The sequence below is a fragment of the Bombina bombina genome, chromosome 3, assembly GCF_027579735.1.
Source record: "Bombina bombina isolate aBomBom1 chromosome 3, aBomBom1.pri, whole genome shotgun sequence".
In the NCBI taxonomy this organism is placed as follows: domain Eukaryota; kingdom Metazoa; phylum Chordata; class Amphibia; order Anura; family Bombinatoridae; genus Bombina; species Bombina bombina.
In genome coordinates, this window is record NC_069501.1 from 385,158,279 (window position 1) to 385,177,717 (window position 19,439).

At 37.9% G+C, this 19,439-nt stretch overlaps 1 protein-coding gene across 1 annotated transcript in view; it reads right to left on the minus strand.

Moving 5' to 3' along the window:
* Positions 1-5,863: 5,863 nt before the first annotated feature.
* LOC128652350 (maximins-S type B/C) overlaps positions 5,864-19,439 on the minus strand; it is a 67,881-nt gene continuing 54,305 nt past the window's right edge. The window contains exons 7-8 of the mRNA XM_053705290.1: positions 17,132-17,236; positions 5,864-6,520 (exon numbers count right to left, since the gene is read on the minus strand). Coding sequence (XP_053561265.1) covers positions 6,477-6,520; positions 17,132-17,236 — 149 coding nt within the window. The 3' untranslated portion in view covers positions 5,864-6,476. The remainder of the gene's footprint in view (positions 6,521-17,131; positions 17,237-19,439) is intronic.

Consider the following 19,439-nt stretch of genomic DNA (forward strand, 5'->3'; position numbering starts at 1 on the left):
TATTCCAATTCATCCGGATCACTATCAGTTCCTGAGATTCTCTTTTCTAGACAAGCATTACCAGTTTGTTGCTCTTCCTTTTGGTCTAGCTACAGCCCCAACGATCTTTTTGAAGGTTCTCAGTGCCCTTCTCTCTGTAATCAGGGAGCAGGGTATTGCGGTGTTTCCTTATTTGGATGATATCTTGGTACTTGCTCAGTCTTTACATTCTGCAGAATCTCAAACGAATCAACTTGTGTTGTTTCTTCAAAGACATGGTTGGAGGATCAATTTACCAAAGAGTTCCTTGATTCCTCAGACAAGGGTAACCTTTTAGGTTTCCAAATAGATTCAGTGTCCATGACTTTGTCTCTTACAGAAAAGAGACGTCTGAAATTGGTTTCAGCTTGTCGAAACCTTCAGTCTCAATCTTTTCCTTCGGTAGCTTTATGCATGGAAATTTTAGGTCTCATGACTGCTGCATCGGACGCAATCCCTTTTGCTCATTTTCACATGAGACCTCTCCAGCTTTGTATGCTGAATCAATGGTTCAGGGATTATACAAAGATATCACAATTAATATCCTTAAATCCCAATGTTCGTTCTTCTCTGACTTGGTGGTTGGATCACCATCGTTTAGTTCAAGGGGCCTCTTTTGTTCGTCCAACCTGGACTGTGATCTCAACAGATGCGAGTCTTTTAGGTTGGGGAGCTGTATGGGGATCTCTGACAGCGCAGGGGGTTTGGGAATCTCAGGAGGCGAGATTACCAATCAATATTTTGGAACTCCGTGCGATTTTCAGAGCTCTTCAGTTCTGGCCTCTTCTGAAGAAAGAATCGTTTATTTGTTTTCAGACAGAAAATGTCACAACTGTGGCATATGTCAATCATGAAGGGGGGACTCACAGTCCTCAGGTTATGAAAGAAGTATCTTGGATACTTGTATGGGCGGAATCCAGCTCCTGTCTAATTTCTGCGGTTCACATCCCAGGTATAGACAATTGGGAAGCGGATTATCTCAGTCGCCAGACGTTACATCCGGGCGAATGGTCTCTTCACCCAGAGGTATTTCTTCAGATTGTACAAATCTGGGGGCTTCCAGAAATAGATCTGATGGCCTCTCATCTAAACAAGAAACTTCCCAGGTATCTGTCCAGATCCAGGGATCTTCAGGCGGAAGCAGTGGACGCGTTGTCACTTCCTTGGAATTATCAACCTGCTTATATCTTTCCGCCTCTAGTTCTTCTTCCAAGAGTGATTTCCAAAATCCTAATGGAGCGTTCGTTTGTACTGCTGGTGGCTCCAGCATGGCCGCACAGGTTTTGGTATGCGGATCTCGTTCGGATGGCAAGTTGCCAACCTTGGACACTTCCGTTAAGGCCAGACCTTCTATCTCAAGGCCCATTTTTCCATCAGGATCTCAAATCATTAAATTTGAAGGTATGGAGATTGAACGCTTAATTCTTAGTCATAGAGGTTTCTCTGATTCAGTGATTAATACTATGTTACAGGCTCGTAAATCTGTGTCTAGGAAGATCTATTACCGAGTCTGGAAGACTTACATTTCTTGGTGTTCTTTTCATAAATTCTCTTGGCATTCTTTTAGAATTCCTAGAATTTTACAATTTCTTCAAGATGGATTGGATAAGGGTTTGTCTGCAAGTTCCTTGAAAGGACAAATCTCTGCTCTTTCGGTTCTTTTTCACAGAAAGATTGCTAATCATCCTGATATTCATTGTTTTGTACAGGCTTTGGTTTGAATCAAGCCTGTCATTAAGTCAATTTCTCCTCCTTGGAGTCTCAATTTGGTTCTGAGGGCTTTACAGGCTCCTCCGTTTGAACCTATGTATTCTTTGGATATTAAATTACTTTCCTGGAAAGTTTTGTTCCTTTTGGCCATCTCTTCTGCTAGAAGAGTTTCTGAGTTATCTGCTCTTTCTTGCAAATCTCCTTTTCTGATTTTTCATCAGGATAAGGCGGTGTTGCAGACTTCATTTAAATTTTTACCTAAAGTTGTGAATTCTAACAACATTAGTAGAGAAATTGTTGTCCCTTCATTGTGTCCTAATCCTAAGAATTCTCTGGAGAGATCTTTACATTCTTTGGATGTAGTTAGAGCTTTGAAATATTATGTTGAAGCAACTAAAGATTTCAGGAAGACTTCTAGTCTATTTGTTATCTTTTCTGGTTCTAGGAAAGGTCAGAAGGCTTCTGCCATTTCTTTGGCGTCTTGGTTAAAGTCTTTGATTTATCATGCTTATGTGAAGTCGGGTAAATCCCCGCCTCAAAGGATTACGGCTCATTCTACTAGGTCAGTTTCTACTTCCTAGGCTTTTAGGAATGAAGCTTCTGTTGATCAGATTTGCAAAGCAGCAACTTGGTCTTCTTTGCATACTTTTACTAAATTCTACCATTTTGATGTTTTCTCTTCTTCTGAAGCAGTTTTTGGTAGAAAAGTACTTCAGGCAGCCGTTTCAGTTTGATTCTTCTACTTATAATTTCAGTTTTTTTCATTATAAGATTAAAACTTTTTGATTTGGGTTGTGGATTATTTTTTCAGCGGAATTGGCTGTCTTTATTTTATCCCTCCCTCTCTAGTGACTCTTGCGTGGAAGTTCCACATCTTGGGTATCTGCTATCCCATACGTCACTAGCTCATGGACTCTTGCCAATTACATGAAAGAAAACATAATTTATATAAGAACTTACCTGATAAATTAATTTCTTTCATATTAGCAAGAGTCCATGAGGCCCACCCTTTTTTGTGGTGGTTATGATTTTTTTTGTATAAAGCACAATTATTCCAATTCCTTCTTTTTTTGATGCTTTCGCTCCTTTCTTATCACCCCACTTCTTGGCTATTCGTTAAACTGAATTGTGGGTGTGGTGAGGGGTGTATTTATAGGCATTTTAAGGTTTGGGAAACTTTGCCCCTCCTGGTAGGAATGTATATCCCATACGTCACTAGCTCATGGACTCTTGCTAATATGAAAGAAATGAATTTATCAGGTAAGTTCTTACATAAATTATGTTTTTTTCAGAAAGGTCTTGATCTATGGATTTATTTATTCATTTTGGTGAATGACCAAAAAAATGCACTGAAAGCAAATTGTATAAGGTTAAAAACTGGTTTAACCTAGGAATTAAACATGGTCCAGCATTGAAAGGGATTATATCTTTTTATTGTTTTTGCAAATTTGAACATTTGATTGGAGTCAGCTTTGATGGACAGTGCTAGTTCATGTGTGCCATATAGATAGCATTGTACTCACTCTCGTATATATAACTGAGATAATGGGGCAGTCTGCAAAGAATTAGAAACTAGGTAATTACAAAGGAAAAAGTATATTGATGTAACAGTGTTGGTTATGCAAAACTGGGGAATGGGTAATAAAGGGATTATCTTTTTAAACAATCTTTTTTTTTTGTTTGTTTGTTTTTTTTACAAATTTGTAACCTCTACAATTTAATGTCAATAGTAAATTCAAATAAAAGTTAGCGCCAAAATGTTTTTTTTTTATTTCTAGTTTTATACAAAGAGTAAAGAGCATGAAAAACATTTTGGTAATTCTGGGGTCGATCACAAAACTGATCAAATAATTTATCTACAAAAATCCCCATTGACATTAAAGGGACAGTCTAGTCAAAAATAAACTTTCATGATTCAGATATGGCATGTAATTTTAACAACTTTACAATTTACTTTTAGCATCAATTTTGCTTTGTTATCTTGGTATTCTTAGTTGAAAGCTTAAAGGGACACTAAACCCGTATTTTTTCTTTAATGATTCAGATAGAGCATGCAATTTTAAGCAACTTTCTAATTTTCTCTAACTATCAAATTGTCTTCATTTCCTTGCTATCTTTATTTAGAAAGCAGGAATTTAAAACTTAGTAGCCAGCCCACTTTAGGTTCAGCACCCTGAATAGTGCTTGCTTATTGGTGGCTAGATTTAGTAAACCAATAAGCAAGCATAACCCAGGTTCTCAACCAAAAATGGGCCAGCTCTTAAGCGTTACATTCCTGCTTTTTAAATAAAGATAGCAAGAGAATGAAGAAACATTGATAATAGGAGTAAATTAGAAAGTTGCTTAAAATTGCATGCTCTATCTGATTATTTAAAGGAAAAAAATTGGGTTTAGTGTCTCTTTAACCCCTTAATGACCGGAACATTTTTCAATTTTCTTACCCTTAATGACAATGGCTATTTTTACATTTTTGTGGTGTTTGTGTTCAGCTGTAATTTTCCTCTTACTCATTTACTGTACCCACACATATTATATACCGTTTTTCTCGCCATTAAATGGACTTTCTAAATATACCATTATTTTCATTATATCTATATATATATATTTTTTATAAAATATGAGGAAAAAATGGAAAAAACACACTTTTTCTAACTTTGACCCCCAAAATCTGTTACACATCTACAACCACTAAAAAACACCCATGCTAAATAGTTTCTAAATTTTGTCCTGAGTTTAGAAATACCCAATGTTTACATGATCTTTGCTTTTTTTGCAAGTTATAGGGCAATAAATACAAGTAGCACTTTGCTATTTCTAAACCACTTTTTTTTCAAAATTAGCGCTAGTTACATTGGAACACTGATATCTGTCAGGAATACCTGAATATCCATTGACATGTATATATTTTTTTTTTAGAAGACATCCCAAAGTATTGATCTAGGCCCATTTTGGTATATTTCATGCCACCGTTTCACCGCCAAATTCGATCAAATTAAAAAAAATGTTCACTTTTTCACACATTTTGTCACAAACTTTAGGTTTCCCACTGAAATTATTTACAAACAGCTTCTGCAATTATGGCACAAATGGTTTTAAATGCTTCTCTGGGATCGCCTTTGTTCAGAAATAGCAGACTTATATGGCTTTGGGGTTGCTTTTTGGTAATTAGAAGGCCGCTAAATGCCGCTGCGCACCACACGTGTTTTATGCCCAGCAGTGAAGGGGTTAATTAGGGAGCATGTAGGGAGCTTGTAGGGTTAATTTTAGCTTTAGTTTAGTGTAGTAGACAACTCCAAGTATTGATCTAGGCCAATTTTGGTATATTTCATGCCACCATTTCACCGCCAAATGCGAGCAAATAAAAAAAACCTTTACATTTTTCACAATTTTAGGTTTCTCACTGAAATTATTTACAAACAGTTTGTGCAATTATGGCACAAATGGTTGTAAAAGCTTCTCTGGGATCCCCTTTGTTCAGAAATAGCAGACATATATGGCTTTGGCGTTGCTTTTTGTTAATTAGAAGGCCGCTAAATGCTGCTGCACACAACACGTGAATTATGCCCAGCAGTGAAGGAGTTAATTAGGTAGCTTGTAGTGCGCTGGCAGGGTTAATTTTAGCTTTAGTGTAGAGATCAGCCTCCCACCTGACACATCCCACCCCCTGATCCCTCCCAAACAGCTCTCTTCCCTCCCCCACCCCACAATTGTCCCCGCCATCTTAAGTACTGGCAGAAAGTCTGCCAGTACTAAATAAAAGGAGTTTTTTTTATTTTATTTTTAAAAAAAATGTATTCAGCTGTAATGGAGCCCTGCCTTAGCCCCCAACCTCCCTGATCCCCCACCAAACAGCTCTATAACCCTCCCTGCTACTTAATTGCCGCCATCTTGGGTACTGGCAGCTGTCTGCCAGTACCCAATTTGCCCCCAAAAACAGTATTTATAAACTTTTCTGTAGTGTAGCAGCCCCCCCCTCAATACCCCCAACCCCCCCCCCAGATCCTTTTATATATATATATATATTTTTTTAATGTTTTTAAAAAAAAAATTATAACTTTTTTTTTTTTTCCATTGGTGTCAGTGGCTAATATGCGCGCGCGCCCCCCCCACGTGCAACTAGAGGATGTTTGTTCATGTGTGATATAGATAACATTGTGTTCACACCCGTGGAGTTACCTAAGAGTCAGCACTGATTAGCTAAAATGCAAGTCTGTCAGAACTGAAATAAGGGGGCTGTCAGAAGATGCTTATATAAAAGTTAATCACAGAGGTAAAAAGTATATTAAATTAAGTGTGTTTGGTATGCAAAACTGGGGAATGGTTAATAAAGGGATTGTCTATCTTTTTAAACAATAAACATTCTGGTGTAGATTGTCCCTTTAATGGTGGTTTTCTGTAGCGAAACGTTTTTCTAAAGTATTGTGATCGACTTCTCAGTTTTTAAACTAAAGCAAATTATTTATTTATTTCTAGACAAGTTATTTGCATGGTTGAAAGGAGATTTGTCTTACAACTACAATAATAGACTGTGATATAGTAATTAAATAGTTGGCTAATTAATTGCAGACTTATGTAAATGAGAATATTTCACATCCTTTATACAAATGTTATCTGCTTGCTACCTAAGAAAACTAAGTACATGATTTGGTTTTAATTTAACAAGGTTTGCTGCCTCCTTTTGCTTGAAGCTTCTGATTTCATTTTTAGATAGTTCCTCTGGGAGATTATGGAGGCTGTCTGGTTTATTTTCAATTCATGTCTTTCTCTTGTTCAGCTGACCTCTTCCCTTTATCTACATGAATAAAATAAAAAAAATAAAAAAAGACAATACAGAAATAATTTTGTTAATTGGAATTATAAATGTGACAAAGAGGAGGATTTATTAAAGGAACATGAAACATATTTTTTTCCTTTTGTGATTCAGATAGAGCATGCAATTTTAAACAACTTTCCAATTTACTTTTTTTGTCTAATTTATTTTGTTCTCTTTGTATCTTTTGTTGAAAAGTATACATAGGTAGTCTTAGAAGCTTCTGATTGATTGCTGCACATATATGCATTTTGCCTTTTGCTTTCAGCTAGCTACCAAGTGCATTACTACTCCTTTAACAAGGTAACAAAGAGAATAAAGCTAATTTGAAAACATAAGTAAATTGGAAAGTTGTTTAAGATTGCATGATCTATCTGAATCATGAGAGAAAAAAAACATAGTTAATATCTTACCTGGTAAATTAATTTATTTCATGGTGGCGAGAGTCCATAATGTGTTACATATGGGATAGATATTCCTACCAGGAGGAGGCAGAGCTTCCCAAACCCTAAAGCCTATAAAACCCCTCCCACCTCACACATACCCCAGTTTAACATATAGCCAATCAGTGAGGTGTAAGAAGGAGTAGAAGCAAAACATTTGGAGCAGGGAAAAAAAGATGTGCTTAAAACTAAACAACTCCAAATGGTTGGGGACATATGGACTTATGTTTTCTCTCATATAGGTGGGGATAGTCCACGATCTGTTACATATGGGATCTAATACTCTAGCTGTGGAAGTCCACAAATAACAATAAAGGGAGGGATAGAAAAAAAACAGCTTTTTTCACTGAGAAATGAAATCCACAACCCTAAAGAAAATATGTCTCTTGCAACAAAAACTCAAAATATAGACACAATGATCAAACTGAGACAACTGCCTGAAGGACCTTTCTACCAAAGGTTGTTTCTCATGAAGCAAAAACATCAAAATGGTACAATTTAGTAAAGGTATGAAAAGAAGACCAAGTGGCCGCTTTGCAAATTTGATCGCCTAAAGCTTCATTCTTGAAAGACCAAGATGTGGCAACTGATCTAGTAGAATGAGCTGTAATTATCTGTGGTGGAGAATAACCCTCTTCCAAATAAGCTTTATGAATCAAAAGTTTTAACCAAGAGGCTAAAGGTCTGGCCTTAGAGGAATAGGCCACACTGGGGCAATCAGGATTACAAATGACTGTTCCAATTTTATCTTGGACAAGCACTCTGGAAAATATGTTAAGAGGAGGAAATAGGTAAGCAGGCTGGAAGGACCAATGAACTGCTATAACACCTATTACCTCTACCTGAGGATCCCTGGATCTCGAAAGGTACCTGGGAAGTTTGTTGTTCAAACAAGAGGCCATCAGATCTATTTCTGGTAGGCCACATAGGTTCACAATCAGATAGAACACAGCCTGATGAAGAGACCACTCTCCTGGTTATAGAGACTGACGACTGAGAAAGTCTGCCTTCCAGTTGTCCACTCCTAGGATGTGAATCACAGTAATCACTTGAGAATTTGCTTCTGCCCAAGAGAGGATACAGGACACTTCTATCATAGCCAGGGAACTGTGAGTTCCCCCTTGATGATTGACATAAACTACTGCTGTAACATTGTCCGTCTGAAAATGGAAATAAGGCTCCCTTTTCAATAGAGGCAAAGCCTGAAGGGCCCTGAAAAGTGTACAGAGTTCCAAAATATTGATTGGTAACCTCGCGTCCGAAGGATTCCAAACCCCCTGTGCTGTCAGAGACCCCCAAACAGCTCCCCAATGTGAAAGACTTGTAGTGATCACAGACCAGGTAGGATGAGCAGAAGAAGCCCCCTGAATAGTAAACTGATGATTCAGCCACCAAGTCAGGGATAACTGCATGCTGGGATCTAAGATTATCACTTGGGATAGCTAAGTATAATCCTTGCACCATTGACGCAGCATACAAAGCAGAAGAGGTCTCATATAAAATTGAGCAAATGGAATTGCATCCAAGGCTGCAATCATGAGGCCTCATACTTCCATACACAGAGCCACTGAAGGAAATGAGAGAGACTGAAGGTTCAGACAAGCTGATATCAATTTTATTCTTCTCTGTTCTGTGAGGGAAAGAGTCATGGACACTGAATCCATTTGGAAACCTAAAAAGGTGACCTTTGTCTGACGAATCAAGAGACTTTTTAGTAAATTAATCCTCCATCCATATCTTTGAAGAGACAACAATAGTTGTTTCATGTGACATTCTGCTAAATGAAAAGTGTGAGCTAGTACCAAGATATCGTCCAGGTAAGGGAATAATGAGCTCCGATTACAGTCAAAAGGGCACCCGGAACCTTAGTAAATATTCTTGGAGCTGTAGCTAGACCAAATGGAAGAGCAACAAACTGATAATGCTTTACCAGAAAAACAAATCTCAGAAACTGGTGATGCTCCAAGTGAATTGAGATTTGAAGGTAAGCATCCTTTAAATCTATTGTGGACATAAAGTAACCTTGTTGAATAAAAGGCAGAATAGTCCTGATAGTTTCCATTTTGAAAGATGGTATTCTTACAAATTTGTTTAGAGTTTTCAGATCCAAGATTGGTCTGAAAGTGCATTCCTTCTTTGGTACAATGAAGAGATTTGAATAAAATCCCATCCCCTGTTTCTGCAAAGGAACTGGAATAATTACTCCCATATTTTCCAGATCTAAGACAGATTGAAGAAAAGCTTGAGCTTTTATTGGATGTTTTGGCATATGGGTCAGAAAAAACCTTCCTGTGGGAGACCTTGTTCGGAATCCAATTCAATATCCTGGAGAAATAATGTTCTGAACACACGGATCTGGAACAGATTGAAAACAAGCCTCCTGAAAGAGGTATTTTCTGCCCCCTACCAGAAGTACTAGATTGGGGGTCATACCTTCATGTGGTCTTGGAGGCAGATCTTCTATTCTGTTTGGATTTGTTCCAATTTGAATTGGGTCTCCAGATCGAGCCAGAGGGGCTGTTTTTAGCTGAGGAGTCAGTTTTCTGTTCTCTAATATGATGAGAGGAATGAAAACAATTAGGAGCTTTAAATTTTCATTTTGACTTCTTGTCTTTAGGAAGAAAAGCACCTTTACCTCCAATAATAGTTGAAATAATAGAATCCAACTGAGATCCTAATAATTTATTTCCTTGGAAGGAAAGAGAAAGTAATCTATATTTAGACACAATATCAGCATTCAAGGATTTAAGCCACAGGGCCCTCTTGGTAAGAATAGCTAACCATAGACATGATTTGGATATTAATTTTCCTAACATCAAATATTACATCACAAATAAAATTATTTGCGCTCTGTAGCAAATTCAATAGATTAGAACTTTAAGGGTCATTGGAAAACTGCTGTGCAAGACTTGCTAACCAGTAAATAGAAGCAGCAGCCACGTCAGCAATAAATATAGCTGGCCTGAGTACGTAACCAGTATGTAGAAATGCCCTTTTTAGGAACGATTCCAGTTTCCTGTCTAAAGGGTCTTTAAAAGAAGTACTGTCTTCTAAAGGAATAGTGGTATGTTTAGCTAGAGTGGAAATGGTCCCATCCACTTTGGGAACTGTTTCCCATAACTATAAATTAGCAGCAGGTAAAGGATACAATTTTTTAAACCTTGTAGAAGGACTAAAGGACACCCCTAGTTTAGACCATTCCTAAGCAATCATATCAGAGACAGCATCAGGTATAGGGAACAACAGTTGTATATACTGAATTTAAATGATTACAAGGGCTATTATCAGAAGGTTTAGAATTGTCAACCCTTTAAAAGAGAATGAATGTGTTCAATTTTAAATAAAAAGGAGGAGTTATTAGGTTCTACGTCAGATGAGGGAGCCTCACTCTTAGTGGAAGCCTCATCGTTCATCGTTCGAAAATACTTCAGTATTGTTTGGATCAGGACATATGATACACGTAGAAGGTGAAACTTTGAAGTGATATTTTTTGCTTATTTGAAGGCACTATGACAGCCAATGCCTTTGTGATAGTGATGACATTTTTCATTGCTGGAGGTACTCCATCTGCATCTACCTGTAAAGAACAGACTGTAGGTGTGTTAGTATACATAGAAACATCATTAGATTGATCAATATGCAATAACAGATCTAAACAAGAGCCACATAAATGAGCTGAAGAAGGTACTTCAGTTGTTTTACAATAAGCATGCTTAATATTGGTAGAAAGTTGTTCAGGAGACTCAGTTTCTATAGTAAATTTGGGGACATATTGGTTCTGCTCCATTATAGCAAAAACAAAAGTGATGCAATAAACATGATATTATAACCCTTTTTGGCAAGCTCTTTGAGGAAAGCAAAAACTATGCCCCCTTTATATAGTGTTGCATGGACATTAAAGAGCTAAGTATATACAGCCTTGGTAAGCAATAACTGTCAGTGCACGCAAACTATAGTTACCATTTAATAATGAGAGACAATGCACCATTATCCTACATGCGCACATCCGAGAGATGTGAGCTAATCCAACATGTGTACGATAATGCGCGGACATGCGCTAACCTGGTGAGCGTAAACGAACGCACCAGCGTGCACTATTCTGACTGATCAACTAACCTGTATCTATGAGACTATGATTAGACGTGCGCTAACCCGACGTGCGTCATACTGTGAGCAAAAGAGCAAGGGGAATAGTGAGTATCTGTCCCAGGGCCATATATATATATACACATACATATATAGATAAAGTTTGAAAAATTTAAAAGGGCTTATAAACATATCTGTGAGTGTCTATATTTAAAAATATATAAAACATACTTACCTATAGACACTCGTCCACTATCATGAAGTAGTAGACAGCCAAACCAGTACTGAAACATATCAGCAGAGGTAATGGAATAGGAGTATAACGTTGATCTGTAAAGGGAGGCAGAAGACAAGTCCCTGCAACCAAATTTACAGAGAGCCATGAAGGATTTCCCATTGTATCATAAGCCAATTCTTTAAATACATCCCTCTGACAAGCACTGTACTCTGAGGGGAACGGGGCTTCAATATGCCCTGAAGTGCCTTTCACTGAAAAAATCAAGCACATTATCATGCTTCAACCACCTCCAAGGAGGCAAAGTAAAAACTGGGGTATGTGTGAGGTGGGAGGGTGCCAGGGTCCTTACCTTGGTCCTAGCCGCTTGCCGCGGTGAATGCAGGGCCCTCAGCGGTCTGTCTCGGAATCCCACGTGCAGAGATGCCGAGACCAGTCTGACTAGCAGCTATGGCTGCGACTCTCTAGGCGAGCACGGATGCACGCTGTCTAGATTTAAACGGCCAGCCCCTGATTGCTAGCACACCAGGTGTGGGAGTCCATATATAAGGCTGCTCAGTGCATCACTCTGTACTGAGTTATTGCTTTAGAAGGTCCTTGTTTGCTGGTAACTGCTCCTGACTTCTGGCATACCTGAATGTACCTGCTTCTGAAGCTAAGTATCCTCTGCTGTGATACCTGTGTATGCTTACCTTACTGCTGAGACCAAGACCTCTGCTGTGATACCTGTGTATGCTTACCTTACTGCTGAGACCAAATACCTCTGCTGTGATACCTGTGTATGCCTACCTTACTGCTGAGACCAAAGACCTCTGCTGTGATACCTGTGTATGCTTACCTTACTGCTGAGACCAAAGACCTCTGCTGTGATACCTGTGTATGCTTACCTTACTGCAGAGACCAAAGACTTCTGCTGTGATACCTGTGTATGCTTACCTTGCTGCTAAGACCAAAGATCTCTGCTGTGATACCTGTGTATACCTACCTTGCCGCTGTGACCAAGCATCTCTGTTGTGATACCTGTGTATGCTTATCTTGTTTCTGAACATTTACAAGAGTCCTCACCAACAGTACCCGCTGGGTAGTCTGTGCTTGCTGAGAGACTTGTGCTTAAAGTACTCATTGTAAAAGACTTTATTTTATTTTTAGCAGGTTTGATTCTAACCTCAAATTGATTTATCTGTTGCTGTGTTTATTTCTTCAGTAAAGTTTGTTCAAGAAAATACTTTCTTTGTTTTGGTTTTCCATTCCTGCATACTGAGTTCCACAGACCTCCCCTCACCGTTACAGTGGGGTATTTATATGCTTTTGGGGTTTGGAAAGCTTTGCCTCCTCCTGGTAGAAATGTATATCCCATATGTAACAGATCGTGGACTCTCGCCACCTATATATAAGAAAGTGGGTTTCATGTCCCTTTAAGCTTCTATCACAGATTTGGAAGGCTTAATAAAGGGACAGTTCACCCAAAAAATGTCTCCCCTTTAAATTATTCCCAAAGATCCATTTTACCTGCTGGAATGTATTCAATTGTTTACAAGTAGCTCATTTATCCAATTTCAGCATTTGAAATAGCGGATTTAGCCTGTGGTATCCCCACCTATATTAAAAGTTTCTATACTTGAGTCTAAGCTATTGATAAGCCTATGTAAACACTGCCAGCAAAATAAATTACACTCCCAGTGGGGTGCAGGATAGTTAAGTAATAGAATTATGTTTTTCCATTGTTCTCTCTAAGTATTGTACTTAGGTTTTCAAGACAAATATAAGATAAGGAAGTCTATGTACACAAAGGGTTAATATAATGAGATCTGATATTACCTTTAAGTTCAACCCACTGTAATAAGCTGTGGTTTAAAAGCACAAAACCAGCTACTTCATATACACAAATAAACTTGAAACTTGCGATTTCTCAAATATTTTATACTCTGCAGCTGGTATAACAAGTCATTGAAAATACATTAATGGAAAAACAATTTTACAGTATACTGTCCCTTTAAGTTTCAATCTTACAATTTATAGCCTTAATCTGCAAACAAATAGGTGGCAGATTAAGATCATCTCCGACTGATCAGACCAGGTGATTGACACAACCCCTGCTTTTGCTCAATTCTTTGCATGAGTTAAAAGGGAGAATTGCACAGGAGATCTCTTGTGCAATCTTAAATCTTGTCAGCTGATGTTGCATCACTGGCAGTTATTTTAGGTAAACAGGTGTGTTGTCTGTTAATTTGTTTGCCTTTAAAGGGACCGGAAACCCCTGAAACTTTTTCTTAACATTTTTCTGAATTACTTCTATAATCACAATTTTTTTGTTTTCTTGGTATCTTTTGCTGAAAAGCAGGGACATAAGTTCCAGAGCCTGCTTGCGTCTGAAGCACTATATGGCTGCAGTTTTGCAAGAATGTTATCCATTTGCAAGAGCACTAGGGGCGCGATCCGATATAGATCGTAGTTTGCGGCGCAAGCGAGGGAACCCCCGCCGCCCATAGTTTCAGCTCGCAACTCGAGCTATCACATATAGCTATCACAATCAGCCAATCAGATTGAGCTCGCATTCTATTGGCTGTTCCGATCAGGCAATAGAATGTGAGCTCAATCTGATTGGCTGATTGAATCAGCCAATCAGATTTTCTTACCTTAATTCCGATTGGCTGATAGAATCCTATCAGCCAATCGGAATTCGAGGGATGCCATCTTGGATGACGTCATTTAAAGGATACTTCATTCGTCGTTCAGTCGTCGGGCCAGCTGGATGTTCCGCGTAGGAGGTCGGAAGAAAGAAGATTGAAGATGCCGCTTGGAGGAAGACTTCGCCCCGATGGAGGACCTCTTCTTTGCCGCTTGGATGAAGACATCGCCGGATGGAAGACTTCTTCTTTGCCGCTTGGATGAAGACATCGCCGGATGGAAGACTTCTTCTTTGCCGCTTGGATGAAGACATCGCCGGATGGAAGACTTCTTCTTTGCCGCTTGGATGAAGACATCGCCCAGATTGCATGAAGTGTTCAGCCCGGCTGGGTGAAGACGACTCAAGGTAGGGAGATCTTCTGGGGCTTAGTGTTAGGTTTTATTAAGGGGGGGTTTGGGTGGGTTTAGAGTAGGGGTATATGGGTGGTGGGTTTTAATGTTGGGGGGTGGTATTGTGGTTTGTTTACAGGCAAAAGAGCTGTTTACTTTGGGGCATGCCCCGCAAAAAGCCCTTTTAAGGGCTGGTAAAAGAGCTGTTTAATTTTTAATTTAGAATAGGGTAGGGCATTTTTTTATTTTGGGGGGCTTTATTATTTTATTAGGGAACTTAGAATAGGTGTAATTAGCTTAAAATTCTTGTAATTTTTTTTATTTTTTGTAATTTAGTGTTTGCTTTTTTTGTAATTTAGTTTAGTGTATTTAATTGTATTTTAGTTTAGATATTTGTAGTTTATGTAATTTATTGATAGTGTAGGTGTATTTGTAACTTAGGTTAGGATTTATTTTACAGGTAAATTGGTAATTATTTTAACTAGGTACAATAGCTATTAAATAGTTAATAACTATTTAATAGCTACCTAGTTAAAATAATTACCAACTATTTAATAGCTATTGTACCTAGTTAAAATAAATACCAAGTTACCTGTAAAATAAATATAAACCCTAAAATAATGTAATTATTAATTATATTGTAGCTTAGGGTTTATTTTATAGGTAAGTATTTAGATTTAAACAGGAATATTTTAATTAATAATATTAATATTAATTAGATTTATTTTAATAAGAATTTAGTTAGGGGTGTTAGAGTTAGATAGGGTTAATATAGTTAATATAATATAATTAGGGTTAATATTGTTAATATATATAATATAATAACTATATTAACTATATTAACCCTAATATAATTAGGGTTAATATAGTTTATATAGGTGGCGGCGGTGTAGGGGGATTAAATTAGGGGTTAATGTATTTAATATAGGTGGCGGTGGTGTAGGGGGATTAGATTAGGGGTTAAAACATTTATTATAGGTGGCGGCAGTGTAGGGGGATTTAGATTAGAGGCAAAAGAGCTGTTTACTTTGTGACAATGCCCCGCAAAAAAGCCCTTTTAAGGGCTGGTAAAAGAGCTGGTTACTTTAGGGCAATGGCCCGCAAAAAGCCCTTTTAAGGGTTGGCAATAGAGCTGTTTACTTTGGGGTAATGCCACGCAAAAAGCCCTTTTCAGGGCTATTTGTAGGGTTAGACTTCGGTTTAGTGGTAGGGATAGTTTAGTATTTTAGGGGTTAATTCATTTAATATTGCTTGCGGCGGTATAGGGGGATTAAATTAGGGGTTAATAATTTAATATAGGTGGTGGCGGTGTAGGGGGATTTAATTAGGGGTTAATAATTTAATATAGGTGGTGGCGGTGTAGGGGGATTTAATTAGGGGTTAATAATTTAATATAGCTGGCGGCGGTGTAGGGGGATTAAATTAGGGGTTAATAATTTAATATAGGTGGCGGCGGGGTAGGGGGATTTAATTAGGGGTTAATAATTTAATATAGCTGGTGGCGGTGTAGGGGGATTAGATTAGGGGTTAATAATTTAATATAGGTGGCGGCGGTATAGTGGGATTAGATTAGGGGTTAATAATTTTAATATAGCTGGCGGCGGGGTAGGAGCTCACATTAGGGGGTAGGTAATGTAGATGGCGGCGGGGTAGGGGCTCACATTAGGGGGTAAGTAATGTAGATGGCGGCGGTGTAGGGGCTCACATTAGGTGGTTATACATTTATTGTAGGTGGCGGCGGGGTCCGGGAGTGGCGGTTTAGGGGTTAAATACTTTATTAAGGATTGCGGCGGGGGATCGCGGTTGACATTGCGCATGCGTTAGGTGTTAGGTTTTATTTTGCAGGTAGTTTAGGGAGTTACAGGGCTCCAAAAGACAGCGTAAGGCTTACTACGCCTGCAATTTGTGGCAAGGTGAAAATGGAGTAAGATTTCTCCATTTTCGCCACGTAAGTCCTTACGCTGTATATTGGATACCAAACTGCGCTGGTTTGGTATACCTGTCTATGGGCCAAAAAACTACGGCCGAAGGCAGAAATATACGAGCGTAACATCTATGTTACGCCGCATATGTGTGGTGTCGCCAGCTTTTGCGGGCGACGATTTATATCGGATTGGGCCCTAGATGTCAGCGCTATTTCCTGCCATTTAGTGCTTTAGACACCTACCTAGGTATCTCTTCAACAAAGAATACTATGGGAACAAAGCTGATTTGATAATAGTATATTGGAATTTTTTTTTATTTTTTTAATAATATGCTCTTTCTGAATCACAAATAAAAAATGTGAGTTTCATATGGTATAGGACACTAAATCATTTATATGTTAAAAGAGAGTGTTGTCTTGTCTTAAAACTATGACTTAGGGGCCAATTTATAACTGGTCTGCCCGACATGATCCGCTCTTGTGAACTGCTTGTGCAATGCCGCCCCCTGCAGATTCGCCACCAATCAGCCGCTAGCAGGGGGTGCCAATCAGCCCGATTGTATAGGATCGGGCGGATTGATGTCTGCAGTCTCAGAGCAGGCAGACCAGTTAAGGAGCAGCTGTCTTAAGACCGCTGCTTCATAACTGCTGTTTCTGGCGAGTCTGAAGGCTCATGCGGAAACAGGGGCATCAGGGGCCGTTCGGCCCTAGATATTTCGGCCCCTTAGTTTTCATAATAATGCAATTCAGTATTTGGCTAATCGTGGTTTACAACGACTGGGAGCAATGTAAGTAAAACATTTTGATTGTTTAGAATAATGTTAGTTATTAAGTGCAATTTTTTAAATTGTCATGAAATATACATTATACTGGAATTCATTACTTACGTAAAGCCTGGATCATATCAACCATAAAATTGAAACCTTTGTTTGAACCTCTTGTAACAAGGTCTTCTGCCAAATCTTGTTCTTCAGCTGATCTCTTCCCATTATCTATATGAAGTAAACACAAAGATTACAGATATAATGTTGTTAATTGGATTTCAAAATGAAGCAACTGATTTGCTATTTTCTAGGCAACACAATAATTCTAGATATATGGCCAGATTACGAGTTTTGCGTTATGGCAGGCTCGCTGCTAACTTGCAAGTTATTTCCACTGCTCACCTTTAATAGCGCTGGTATTACAGGTTTTCAAAAACCCAGCATTTGCGGGCGATATGGCAGCGTTGAGCTCCAATGAGCTCCATACCGCACCCAAATACCAGTGCTGCTGTGAGCTGCTTTTACGTGGTCATGCACGATTTCCCCATAGACATCAATAGGCTAAAAAAAAGCCTAACACCTGCAATAATGGAGCATAAAGCTCTGTAACGCAGCCCCATTGATTCCTATGGGGAAAGAAAATTTCTGTTTAAACCTAACACCCTAACATAAACCCCGAGTCTAAACACCCCTAATCTGCTGCCCCTGACATCGCCGACACCTATATTACACTTATTAACCCCTAATCTGCCGCCCCCAATGTTGCACCACCTACCGACACTTATTAACCCCTAATCTGCCACCCCCAATGTCGCTGCCATCTACCTACACTTATTAACCCCTAATCTTCCGCCCCCAACGTCGCCGCCGCCGCCACTATACTAAAGTTATTAACCCCTAAACCTCTGGCCTCCCACATCACTAACACTAAATAAATATATTAACCCCTACACCTAATTCTAACCTTAACTCTAACACCCCTAACTTTAATATAATTAAAATAAATCTAAATAAAAATTACTATTATTACCTAAATTCCTATTTAACACTAAATACTTACCTGTAAAATAAACCCTAAGCTAGCTACAATATAACTAATAGTTACATTGTAGCTAGCTTAGGTTTTATTTTTATTTTACAGGTAAGTTTGAATTTATTTTAACTAGGTAGACTAGTTAGTAAATAGTTATTAACTATTTAATAACTACCTAGTTAAAATAAATACAAATTTACCTGTAAAATAAAACCTAACCTGAGTTACACTAACACCTAGATAAAACAGTATATGATAGTGATTGCCTATTCAGTCGGGCAGAACTATGCTCACCTTAAAAAACTATCCCAACGGTTTTGTGTACAATAGGTCAAAAAAATAGGTGGCGCAAGTGAATGCTGTTCTGACTAATAATGGTGTAAAATGTATTTCAGATTCCTTGTGTGTCTGATAATGTTCTCACCTTACATAGGCTGTATTGAAATTTCAAGTGTAAATGGTGTCTCTCCAGGACAATAAAGCTTCTAGATTCAAATTCTATAGTATAAATATATATATATTTATTGAATAAAAGATTCTTATTTATTAAATGAACGATTCTTATATATGAGATCAAAATAATGATGATCTATTCACAAGTGATAATCAGTTGACAATTTAAAACATTTGGTAAAATATAAAATATGATAGTACAATATTAAAAACACCGGTGTTCTTCATAAACAAAAAACTATAAAAACTCAAATTGAGATAATATAAGCAAGCAGGTGTACTCAGAAGATAAAACCAAAAAATAATAATTTAACATTCTGGAAGACATTGACACTAGGCTTAATGTATTAAATCCTACATAACATTCTGGAAGACATTGACACTAGGCTTAATGTATTAAATCCTACACACACACCGACTAGAATGAATAAAATCGACGAAACAGAAATTCTAGATGACCTAGAGAACATTTTGATTAAAGAAATCAAACAAAAATTAGAAATAGCATTTCTAAATAAATACAATAATGAAAAAATGGTCCCTAGAGGCCTACGTTTAAAAAAAGATTGTACATTCAAACTTAATGAAGAACTAAATAAAGAGTGGTATGATACACTCGAAACAGCCTCCATAGGACTGATTAACATTATTATTAAAGCAAGGAATATTTCTATAGTAGAAATAGGAGAAAAGATCCAAGAAAGTAAAAATAAATTAGAGGGAATTAAACTTAAAGAGACATCTAACCTGAGACAACAGGAGATTATAAAAAACCTGGAAGATTTAAAGTTAGGGGTATTAGAAATTAAATGGAAAAAATTTAGACGCGATCTAGAAGACTATAATAAAAATGGGAATTCAGATGAAGATGATATTACAGATGTAAATTCTAACAGCGCACACATATTTAGTAAAAAAGCCACACTAGAGGAAAACACCATATCC